At 36.7% G+C, this 12188-nt stretch overlaps 1 protein-coding gene across 1 annotated transcript in view; it reads left to right on the top strand.

The window, feature by feature from the left end:
• CCDC73 (coiled-coil domain containing 73) overlaps positions 1–12188 on the top strand; it is a 137004-nt gene that overhangs the window by 69926 nt on the left and 54890 nt on the right. Inside the window, exons 6-8 of the mRNA XM_045012380.1 lie at positions 342–380; positions 7577–7712; positions 11090–11169. Coding sequence (XP_044868315.1) covers positions 342–380; positions 7577–7712; positions 11090–11169 — 255 coding nt within the window. The remainder of the gene's footprint in view (positions 1–341; positions 381–7576; positions 7713–11089; positions 11170–12188) is intronic.

Raw genomic sequence — 12188 nt, 5'->3', positions numbered from 1 at the left:
ATTGTGTTGATTTATATTATGTTAAACATTATTAAAATAATATGTATGTCATAATACAAATGTATGCTCTTTTACATTAATTTGTTTGCATTAGAATTTCACGGATTTCTTTTGCATTCTTTAGATATTTAAATAAGTGCAATGTTATAATCTTAGTCTTACAGTAAAAGAACCATTACAGTAAATGAACCAAAAAAAGGGTATTATTTCATTGGGATGAACATCTTCAATACACATTGAAAATATAAATGAAATATTTAATATGTATGCCTTCTTCAGTAAAGATTGGTAAAGAAAAATGATACTGTAACATTAACTGTGTAGCATTTTTGTTTTTACAGATTTCAAAATACACTTTACAGAAGAAATTGAATGAAATGGTAAGAAACTACAAAAACTGTAGATGACTATAGAAGAAAGAGGCCAAGAATTTTCACAATGACAAAATGATGACAGATTGGAAGGGTTGTAATGAAAATACTGACAGAATTTTAGAAATAAGCTATGAAAAGTAACTATTTGTTTAGACCTAGATAAAAGAAAGAGGTCACAATCTTGTTGTATGTAAAATACTTCAGTTTTTTCTCTTCTTTTTACTATATTCTGACAATTGCAGAATTGTTTATAAAAACCTTTAATTTAATATTTGGAATATTTTTTTTCTAAAATTGAAATATTCCTTAGTTTGTAGAGCACATGTAGTTTAACGTTTGCTTATTAGAGCCAGTAAAGATTCTTTTTACAGAACATAAAAAGAATAACAATATTACATTATCCTTAAAATTATAAGGCATGGCCTGGAGTTGGCTGCATTAGGATGGGATAGTCAGGGACAATGACATGTCTAAAAGTTAATACATTAGCAAAAAGGATGACATGGGGGGGGGGGTTAGAGTTATTTTTAATATTAATTCCCCAGTAGAGTTTAGATTTGATCCAAGGAGACAAAAATTACTCCCTCAGACATTGAATATAGAGTGACACTTTAGTCACTCTGAATCCTGTTGTGTGTTTCAGGAAGTGAAAGAGCAAGCTGCAGAAACATTGCTAAGCTTGATTGAATAGAAGCTGTGAAAATTCTGTTGCTGCTCAACTGGAAAGAATAAAGATAATATTGTCAGACCATTATAAACTGTGATTTTAATTAAGAAGCTCAAAAACTAGAGTCCAGTTTAGCTTTAAGTACCATGACATTTGTACTGAAAGTCATCTTCAACGCTACAGTGGTTTTACATAAAATGTGGTGAAATTGAATAATGTGTCCTTTGACCTGGGAGATAAGGCTACAAGTTAAAAGATCAAAGGCAACATAAAATGTGTTTTGTCTTATTTCACTTTTAACTTGTATTTGTTGTTAAACAAGTACTTGTAATCTGAAAAATGTTAAAATATACAAAATTATTGAATTTTTATTTATATCCCTTCAAGTACTGTCTTTTACTGAGCTCCCATGTTCCTTCTTCCTTATGAAAGAGAATAATATTTAAATTACAACACTTTTTGTCTGAAAACTAGAGGTGTATTTATGCCTCGTAATGAAACGTTGCTTATTTATATATCATTGTATTTTATGGTGTGTGTGTGTAAAAATGTGTACATTATATATACACACACACACACACATACACACGCAGACTCAATCATTAAAATTATCTTTAGATGCCAGGAAACACTCAAACACTACAGTGCTGATACACTGTAAGAACCTGGATGAATAAATAGGTACTCGTAATAATTTCCTAGAAATATGTGGGGAAACTTGTTAGAAACCCTTTTTTTGGACATGTCCCTACTTTCTGTAATTCATATTTTCTTAGCTCTATTCATAATAGGTGCTCAGAATCTATGATGATAGGGGCCAGATAAGGAGGTAGATAGAAGCTCCATTATCTAGCTATTTGTGTAGCAATGCAATAATGCATTTTAGATTGGGTCAGGTTCTGACAGCTTTACTCCTTGAGCAGTCCTGTTGAAATCAAAGAGATTTCATTCTATCAGAGAGAGAATAAAGATTATAGATTTGTAGCCATTATGAGCGATAGTGGCTAGTCTAGGGACTTTGAGATTGTCATGTAGAAAATAGATAAACAAAGAGTTCTTAGAAATTCCAAGGTCTTAGTTTTTTGATGCTCATTTATATGCCAGATTATTTCCTTCTTTATATTTCTGCTAAAGAAGGGTCCAATTCTGCCCTGGCTAGTGCATTGAAAATTAGCAGAAACAATGCCTAATTCATATTCTGTACCTTAGAAAACCTGCCAGCCAAGATAGCAACATTTGCTTCTGCTGGAGACTGGCTGTGCCATCTTGGGCTTGTGCACTCTTTTAACCTGTAAAACTACAATCTTCACACATTCTGTGCACACCATACGTAATCACGTCGTGCAATCAAGTTGGGTGTGGGAATCAAGGTTGGTGTGGGTTGTTATCCATTTATGATACTGTCGTATAAATTACGTTGGAATTTTTAACCAACAGGGCAAAAATTTTGTTTTTGTATTTGAAAAAGATTTTAGAAAACTTTTTAAATATTAATAGAAATATTAATAGAAAATTTTAATGTCATCCTTTTTCATTCCCTCCTGTTTCAATGAAAACAAGGGCCCCGATTCCCCAGTGCAGTATCCTAGTTTTTAAACCTGTGGATTCTAGTCCGTGGGAGGATCAAGACAGTATTGGGGATGATAGTGTAGGCTTGGTGAAAGTGGCTCCTGTGCCAGGCCTTCTCCCTGTAGCTGACATAGAGGAAAGAGGTCATGGCCATGTCTTCCCCTTAACTCTGCTGATCCGTAGCAGCCATTATCAGTCCCTTGGCAGTTAATGTAATTTAGTGTGTTCTGATGCTGGATTGGCACGGAATAGACTCAAGGTGAGCTTTTTATCATCTTTGTGCTTCCTCCCTGGCCTGTGCTGCGTTATCCTCAATTATAATTGAGGATCTGGGCTAAGGTTTTTAGGTTTTTTCCCCTCTCAAACTTTTCCCTATAGTATCTGAAACATGTTGCTATGCATGAAAACCAAGGAGAGATATTATATATAAAGTAACCAGTCTAGTTTCACTCTCTCTAAGTTGAGCGTTATGAAAACAGTAAACACTCTAATTTGCGAAAAATAAATTATATTTTCTAAACTGTTTCATTTTTAATCTAAAATATTAGGGACACACAAGGAATTTTTATATAATATGATTTTTTTATCTTGGCAGTCTCAACATTTTTAGGAATTCATCCACAACTGTTCATGGCTGAAAAACAATAAAACTTGTTCGGGACTGCATTAATTTTTTTTTAAAAGATTGACTTTAGGGAGAAAAAATTTGAAGGAACTAGTGTATGGGCCAAATGTTTCTGCTTTGATTTACATATTTTGATAGCTCTCTCTGCATAATTTCCACTTCATCTTGCCTCAAGTCTCCTGCAGTAATAACTTCTCTGTCTCCCTGGTACTCTCAGTTCCCAATTACCACCTTCAGCCTCACGGCATATATCTGACTACTAGTGTCTCCATTCCCAGCATATTCCTCAGATGTGAGCACTTCATCTTGTGTCTTCCCCCTAGCAAACTACCTGGCCCTGAGCTATTTCCCTAGACTAATTCCACCAAGAAATCACCCTGTTTCAGCAAACTACATGGCCACAACCAATTCCACTCTCCATCTCAGCTTATCTTTATTTCAGGTGAAGGGCACTGTAGTTATCCTTCCACATGGAGTATCAGACTGTAGGACGGAGAAGTAAGATTCCATGGCTTCCCACTCTAATAGGAACAGACTTCTGTGAAAGCTCCAGGATCAAACCCTCTCTCTCCAACAGACTCCTTCCAGATTTCCTCTATTTGTTTCCAAGAATTATTTTAGGGGAGGGATGTTAGGGTCTGAGTGGAAGACTGTTTTACATCCCTGTCGGGAAGGATGTTAGGGAAGTAGCAAACCAGTCTGCTTACCTTTACTGAGAATTAAGCCAGGAGTGTGGCTTTTCCACCAGAAGTCATCTTTGGGCCAGCCTTTGAGGGACAGCAGGCCAGTCTCTTTCTCCCTTGGCAAGAGCATGGGGAAATAGCATATCAGCACGTTCTTCCTAGCAGAACATCTGTCCAGAATATGTGAAGGCAATGACATCCCATTTCCCCAGTGAGAAGGATATAGGGGGACTGGCATGTTGACCTATCATGAGGAAAGAAGGTGGCAAAACAGTAAGATAAAATATTGCCAAGTTAAAAATCAAAATTAAAAAAATGTGCAGATCTTGGGGGGAAAAATCAGAAGATTGGGAGAAACTTCCTGCAGATTTTGCTGTAATTCTTCAAAGTATGATATTTTCAAAGCTTGTGATTCTTAATACACACACGGTTTTGTAATATTTTAAATATCAGGCATATATTGTAATGCATTATTGCTAAAGTAAGCCAGGGCTTTAAAAATAATTCCTGCACTATAGGGTCAATTTTCCCTACATTGTATCTCATTAATATGAAAATTAATCAAACCTTTAAGAGTAATGGAAATTACCTGCATCGGGAGGAGAATATACCCATGTATAAATTTATATATAGGTCTATTTAAGGTTTTGACACACACACAGATAACAGAAAAGAAATTCAATTTAAATTGACATGGCTCTTAGCTTATCTTGCTGTGCCTGGCTACTTCAGAGCACAAGAGCTAGAGGCAAGAAAAAAAGATAAGCATGGATTACTTAATGCCAGGCCAAAAATAAAGAAACAAAGACCAGGAAGTTATCTGGTGGTTATACAGGTCATGGATTTATTGAATAAGTAACTGAATCAGATGACCCAAACCTAAACCTTGAGAGGAAGTCCCTCATGGGTGTGTATAACTCCACCATTACTGAAATCTATGAGCTGTCTGATGCCATGGAAAAACACTGTAGGTGTTCCTGGACTGGCCACAAGTGGTTCCATCCCTGGGACTGATTAGCCATGTTCCAGTTATGGCCCAATACAGTGTGTCTGGCACTGAAGCCTTATTCTGTGGTATACTTCTTTCAAGACACCTTGGCGTAGCTGAGATGGCATATTACGTAATCCAACTATTTCCCTCGATCATGCTTTATCAGCAAGGAATGCCTACCCTAGAGGGCAGTAAACTTAGGTTTGGCTCCTTCTACCACCATCTGCTTGGAGCAGAAGAAAAATTTGCACTTCATGTGTAAGTCTCTAATAGAATAAACATGCCTGAACTACTGTCAGAAGAAAAGGTAATAATCAAGTGTCGTCATTAACTTTCTTTTCTTATTTTTGTTGGTTTCATTCACATCCCTACCATTACTTAAATGCAGTTATTTGGATGTTTTTTCTGTGCTGACATAAGTAAAGGGTTGGAAAAGAGAGAAGAATTATATGAAAATTCATAGGCTGAGTAGCTGGAAGTGATTGTATAAGTGGTTGCTGTTTCTTTATCTGTGCTTCCATTACAACTTTCAATTTGCTGTATTGTGTTTAATTTTATTATCTTATACAACATGAAAAATTTGTATTCTATATATCCTATTTTGCTAGTCTTATGCTGGCCATTTCTTTGATTACCATCAAATTTTATTATCTTCTGATGCTTGGACATATATTGCATTTGTTAGCCTACAAGAAGGGAGCACCACAGAAGTCAAGCAAGTTGGGCCAAATTCATCCCTGTGTAGCTCCACTGAAGTTACATACAGGAATGAATTTGGCCCAACCTGTTTGATTTCTGTTTTATTCGCTAGCAGCTTAACAAATGCAATGTATGTCCAAATAAATTAATGGAATTACACAGGGATGAGTTTGCCTCTGTATTTTTAAATGAAATTAAAGGAAAATTTAGCACACTTAATAGTTTAAAAAAACAAACTAACAAAAAACAACAACAAAACAAACCAGAAAAGAGACTCAAACCTAAAGTAAAGAAAGGGATAAAAAGTAGTTTTACAACTGCATTGATGTGTCACCTGGAATACTGTCAGGGGCGGCTCCAGGCCCCAGCATGCCAAGCGCGTGCTTGGGGCGGCAAGCCGCGGGGGGGTGCTCTGTCGGCGCCACGAGGGCGGCAGGCAGGCTGCCCTCAGTGGCTTGCCTGCGGAGGGGTCTGCTGGTCCCGCGGCTTCGGCGGACTTCCCGCAGGCACACCTGCAGAGGGTCCGCTGGTTCTGTGGCTTCAGCGGACCTCCCGCAGGCATGAATACTGTTCATTTCTGGCCACCATGTCACAGAAAAAAAGATGTTTTCAGTGTTGTAGCTGTGTTGGTTCCAGGATATTAGAAAGGCAAGGTGGGTGAGGTAATATCTTTTATTGTACCAACTTCTGTTTGTGAAAGAGTAAAGCTTTTGAGCTACTCAGAGCTCTTCAGCTCTGGCAAAGGTACTCAATGTCACAGCTAAATACAAGGTGGAACAGATTGTTTAGCATAAGTAGTTAACACGTGGTGTTATAAGAGACTGTTCAAGATGAAATGGGCTGTTAACACCTCTGCAATCATAGGAATAAAAGGTGTGAGGGGGGACTAGTGGGTTACAAATGTTGTAATAAGCCATAAATCCAGTTTCTTTATTAAGACCATGATTTTTATCATCTAGCAAAGTTGTGAAGCTTATATTCAGTGTAACTATTTATGCAAACAATCTTTTCCACCTTGTATTTATCTGTGACATGCTGAGTACTTTTCCCAGACCTGAAGAAGAGCTCTGTATAGCTCAAAAGCTTGTCTTGTTTACGAACAGAAGTTTGTCCAATAAAGGATTACCTCACTCACCCCATTTCGCTTAAAAAAAGATGAAAATTATTAGAACACTGGAAAGACTTTCATATGAAAGTTGACTGAAAAGGTTATTACTATAAGGAAATGAATAAATGAGCTCTCTTTCTCTCTCAAATGAATGGTATATAAAAGGCAAATCATGAATTCCTATTTACCCTTTCCTGTAACACAATAACCAAAGAAACAATAGACATAACACTGATAAAAGGAAATGTATTTGACACAACAATTAACCTGTGGAATTCATTGACACAAGATATCACTCATTCAAGAGTTTAGTAGGATTAAAACAAATAAAATCACATGGGTAATTAGAAAATCCACAGTTAGATTATTTGAGTTAAAAATGTATAAGGGATGTAATCTCTCATCTTTCAGGGCATAAAATAACCATTGATTGGCAGTGGTTAGGAAGAAACTTCCCCTATGAATGACTTATTCCATAATTGTCCATGAATCTGATACTGATTTGCATTTGTGTTCCAATATTTTTAACCTATTAGAGCCTAACTTTTGTTTTTGAGAATTGACTTACATTTTAGATGCTTCCTTTAGAATACAGAAACTTTTAAAATCCCTAGCTACTGTTTAGTAGTAAATGGTGAGCTTTTGTTTTTAGCAAATAATATATTGAAATTATTTTATTTAGATAATTAAATTATACTATTCTTCTTTAAATCTCTTTGCAGTTCCATTTGATTCAGAATATTGTTGGTTGAGTATGATGCTTTGATTTATCTGTCTGATAATAGTTGAAAGTTTGGCGAGCACATTTATAATCGCTAGAATTGCTCATTAAACTAATTCTTGGTTCCTGTTTTCAACAGGATCAAAAGCTACAATTGCACATAATGGCAAAGGAGGAACATCATAAGAAACTGAATGAAGTTGAGAAATGCTATGCTACTATCACATGTCAATTTGGAATGATAAAAGGGGCTCATGAGAAACTAGAGCAAAATGGTAAATCTTTCTTAAATGTAGTCCTACAGTAGTTAATTTTTGTAGTGTTTTTTCCTTCTTCAATGAGTATTTTCACATTTAGAGGTTAATCTTGTCTTCTCCATGGCATTAGCGGACCCTACTCAGGTGGGACTGATGAGTTTCTGTGATGGAAAAGAGGAAGAAGAATTTCTGAACCCTGTACCTAGATCCACTGCCTCTAGTTATCTGTTTCATGGGTGCTTCCTGTGTCCCAGTGAGCAAAGATCATAGACCTCAGTCCTACAAAGAGCTGAGTTATATTGCAGAGTGCTGAGTGCCCTTACCTGTGATAGACATTACTGAGGGTGAAAGCCAGGCCTCACTGGAATCAGTGAGGGTTTTGCCTTTGATTTCAGTGGGGCCAAGATTTCACCCTGAGAGGTGAAGCCATTCAGCACCTTTCAGGAAACCTCATCAGCATCTCATAGAATCTATCCCTTAGAATAATTGGGAAGCCAGACTACTCTTTTCCCTTCTTCGGGGGATGAGGGGTTTGCTGTCACCTTCCAGCCATCAACAATCTCAGTTGACAGTCTCCAACTCTGATTCATATTGTTTTAAATTAAATATGTACAGAAATAGAAAATAATAAAACAGGAAAAATAAATAGAACTAGATGAACATCATCATCTAGCACTTTTTTTTAAATTCTGCATAAATAGCTACTCAAGTATAACAAGTCTGTACCAAAAACTCATTCCCATCTCTGTGCTTAAATTCTACAAAGCTATTTGTGAATCTGTTGGTATATGACAAAATTGCACCAAGTATCTGTGTGTTCACTTATGTATAACAGTTTTGCACCAAATATGTTTTTCTTCCATAAAATACCAAAATTAAAACCTATAGGTCAAATATTTAAAAGTATGTGCAATTTTCCACACACAGAACTTGTGTAGAAACGCCCCCGTTATATGCATAAAAGTCATGAATTTATATGTGACTACACATTTTCATGTACACAACCCTGACTTGCATGTGTATATTTAGTATTTTGTACATCCTTTTTGGCTGCATGCAAACATGTGCACAGATCTTTGAACATTCAGTCTGTGTATGTAAATACACATATGGAATATAAATAAATATTAGTTATAATAAAGAAAGGAAAAAATCCAAGCATATGTCAAAAAAGGCTTGTCTAAGTGAAGTTAAGTAATTTTTCTAAACCTTAAACTAGCTAGTTTTCTATATTTAGATAAGAGTAAATTGGTGGCCTGTTCTGTGAACATTCTTGGCATTTTAATGGCTGGGGTTATTCCTCATGCTCATGTCTTTTGAAATACAGTTGTGCTTAATATTTAAAACAAAAGAAAACATTGCTGTTCTTTCTTTTTATTTATCATGGAAAAGTCCTGTTTACTGTTTGTCCTATGCAGAAAATGTTTTTTTTTTTTGCAATTTTTATGGAAAAATACATTAGCTTTCTGTATTTACATAATTTGGAATATATATACATATATTTTATTATGCAAAGTATTTGCAAAGTAAGCAGCTGGAAAAGATTAAATATAACACAATACCAGTGTTTCTGTTCAACAAGAAAATGAGCTATTCACCAGAGTAACTACAGTCAAGTATCAGAGGGGTAGCCGTGTTAGTCTGGATCTGTAAAAGCAGCAAAGAGTCCTATGGCACCTTATAAACTAACAGACGTATTGGAGCATGAGCTTTCGTGGGTGAATACCCACTTCGTCGGATGCATGTAGTGGAAATATCCAGGGGCAGGTATATATATGCAAGCAAGAAGCAGGCTAGAGATAACAAGGTTAGTTCAATCAGGAAGGATGAGGCCCTCTTCTAGCAGTTGAGGTGTGAAAACCAAGGGAGGAGAAACTGCTTTTGTAACTACAGTATCTCTTTTACTGAAGAGAAAATTAATTTTATACTGTGGCATATAACAGCCATATTAAGCATGTAGATCGCTTGTAAATTCTGAATATGAATCTACAGTCAATGGAAAAGTCACAGGAATCCATACATTAAATAAACCTCTAATTTCTACTGATTTCCTGGGATTAAAAATAGTGTTTATGAAAACAATTTGTAGATTTTGAAAATGTTGAAGTTAAAAATTGTTGCTTCATGTAGTTGTATAGTAGAGATGCCCCTCTTTCTAATGGGATCCAGCACTTTTAACTCTGGCTTTATTTATTGTTATTATTTGTTTCAATCTACCAGGCTTTAAAACCATGAAGGTGAAATCCTGGCTCCATTGAAGTCAATGGGAGTTTTGTCATAGACTTAAGTTGGACAGAATTTCACCTATGATATTTTATGTATTGGAAAGTTGTCTTGGGACATTTTAAGAAGTGTGTTACATTTTGTAATGCACATATTTAATTTGAAAATCTCTCTCATAATACTGTTACTGAGGCTATTGTAAACCTGATCATATTGTAAGCCCAACTTTCAAACATTCCACCTGAAATTGACAAGCTGTAAATGCCTGAGTAGAATATTTCTAGGAATTTTGGGGAAAAAAATTAAAAAGGAATAGGAACTGTGCTACCCAATTTTGGAATGGGAGCTGTTGGAGAGGTAAAAAGAGGGTGCATGAAGGGAAAACATGAAGGGCAAAGCATAGAATAAGGGATGAAGAGAAAGTATAGGAGATCAAGATGCATGGATAGGGATAGAGGAGACAAAGAAATACAGAGACTGGGGGACATGTACAGTTTTTTAGATGTAGTATTTTAAACACTTGTAGAGTAAAATTCTGGCTCAATTGAAATAAATGGCAGAACTTTCATTGACCTCAATAGGGCCAGGATTTCACTCACAGTTTTCAATATAGATAGAAGTAGATTTTATGTCTCCTCTATTGCCTTTCTACTGTCCATTACCTCCCATATTCCATCTAGGTATAACTGCCCCTACAGATCCTATGGATTTGCTAAAATCTGTGGAAGGGAAGCCCCATTTTGATGGGTCTCATAAATTCTGTAGAGCCTGCCTCCACACCTTATAGATAACTGATTTAAACTTTTGGTGATAATTAAAAGTAACAGAAAAGCACAAACAATATCATTGTTTAAAATGTTAAGGTTGAAATTAATGAAGGTAAAATCCAGCTAATATCCACAATAAAATTACACTTTCTTACAAAAATGCTACCCCTTTGTAAAAAACCTAAAGTTTTGAGCTGTACCAGGGTAGTATAAATCAGTCTGATCCTAACTGAGTATTTTAGGCATTACTACAGTAAAACTAAGTAATTGAGACACTTGCAACCTTAGCTCCTTTTTCACAGAGTCTGTTAATGAAGTCATGTATACATTACAGTGTATATAACCACATGGAATTTTAATTTGAAGGCATGTTTTGAGGATGTATTTAATTTTTTTTCATTGAAGTGCTGGAAGCACTACAACTTAATAAGAAACTGGCATCAGTGAATAAAAGACAAGAGTCTGAAATAGATAATCTAAAGGAGGTAAGTACAGTATGTATTTTCCAGATGTTTGGGCTTGTTTGAGGAGCTTCAGTAGAAGTAGTAAGAACAATAACATACAAATTGTAGTGCTATTTTTCATAATGGCTGAGTGGCTAGGATTGGCTCTCAGGATACCTGGGTTCAGTTCCTGGCTCTTCCACTGCTTTGCTGGGTCACCTTGGGTAGTCACATTCCTCTCTGTGTCTCAGTTCCCCATCTGTAAAATGGGGATAATGCTACTGACCTCCTTTATAAAATGCTTTGAGATCTGTGGATGAAAAACACTATGTAAGAGGTATGTATTACGTTATTATATGCTCCCCTTCCTGTGTAAAAAATATGTGGGAGGAAACCTCATCAAATGTTGGGCAGCTTTGTGGAGTTCCTGGCACATAGGAACTGTCATTGATCTTCACTCATCCCAATTTCTTCTTTGCCAATAACTGGCAGCATGGCTTTCTCCTTTGCTTTGTTGCCATTGCCTCTCCCATCCCACTATTCTGTGGTTAATGACAGCCTTTCGTGGACCCCTTAGACATACTGTGTGGCTCCCCTTCCTGGTTGAAAACCATTGAGATAGCATATGGCAGTGGTTCTCACCCAGGAGTCTGGGGCCCCCTGGGGGGCTGTGAGGAGATTTCCACCAAGCAGGGCCAGCATTAGACTTGCCGGGTCTAGCGTAGAGAACCGAGATCCCACCACATGGGACTGAAACCCCTGGGGCTGCAGCCGAAGCCTGAGCAATGTAGCTTCACTGGGGTCTGGAGCCCCAGGCAATTGCCCTGCTTGCTACCTCTTAATGCTGGCCCTGGCTTTTATATGCAGAAAACCAGTTCTTGGGCACAAGTGGGCCATGGAGTTTTTATAGCATGTTGGTGAGGCCTCAGGAAAAAAAAGGTTGAGAACCCTGGCATATGGGGAACGGGCAAAAGAGCACCTATGCCTATAAAAGAAATCTGGTAGCCTGGGAGAAAAAAACCCCATTGTAGAATCACTAAAATAAATGGAGAGCTTTGGGA

Source organism: Mauremys mutica, chromosome 4, assembly GCF_020497125.1.
Source record: "Mauremys mutica isolate MM-2020 ecotype Southern chromosome 4, ASM2049712v1, whole genome shotgun sequence".
Lineage (NCBI taxonomy): Eukaryota > Metazoa > Chordata > Testudines > Geoemydidae > Mauremys > Mauremys mutica.
The sequence above is the reverse complement of the archived record's forward strand: the minus strand, read 5'-3'. Positions and strand labels throughout refer to the sequence as shown.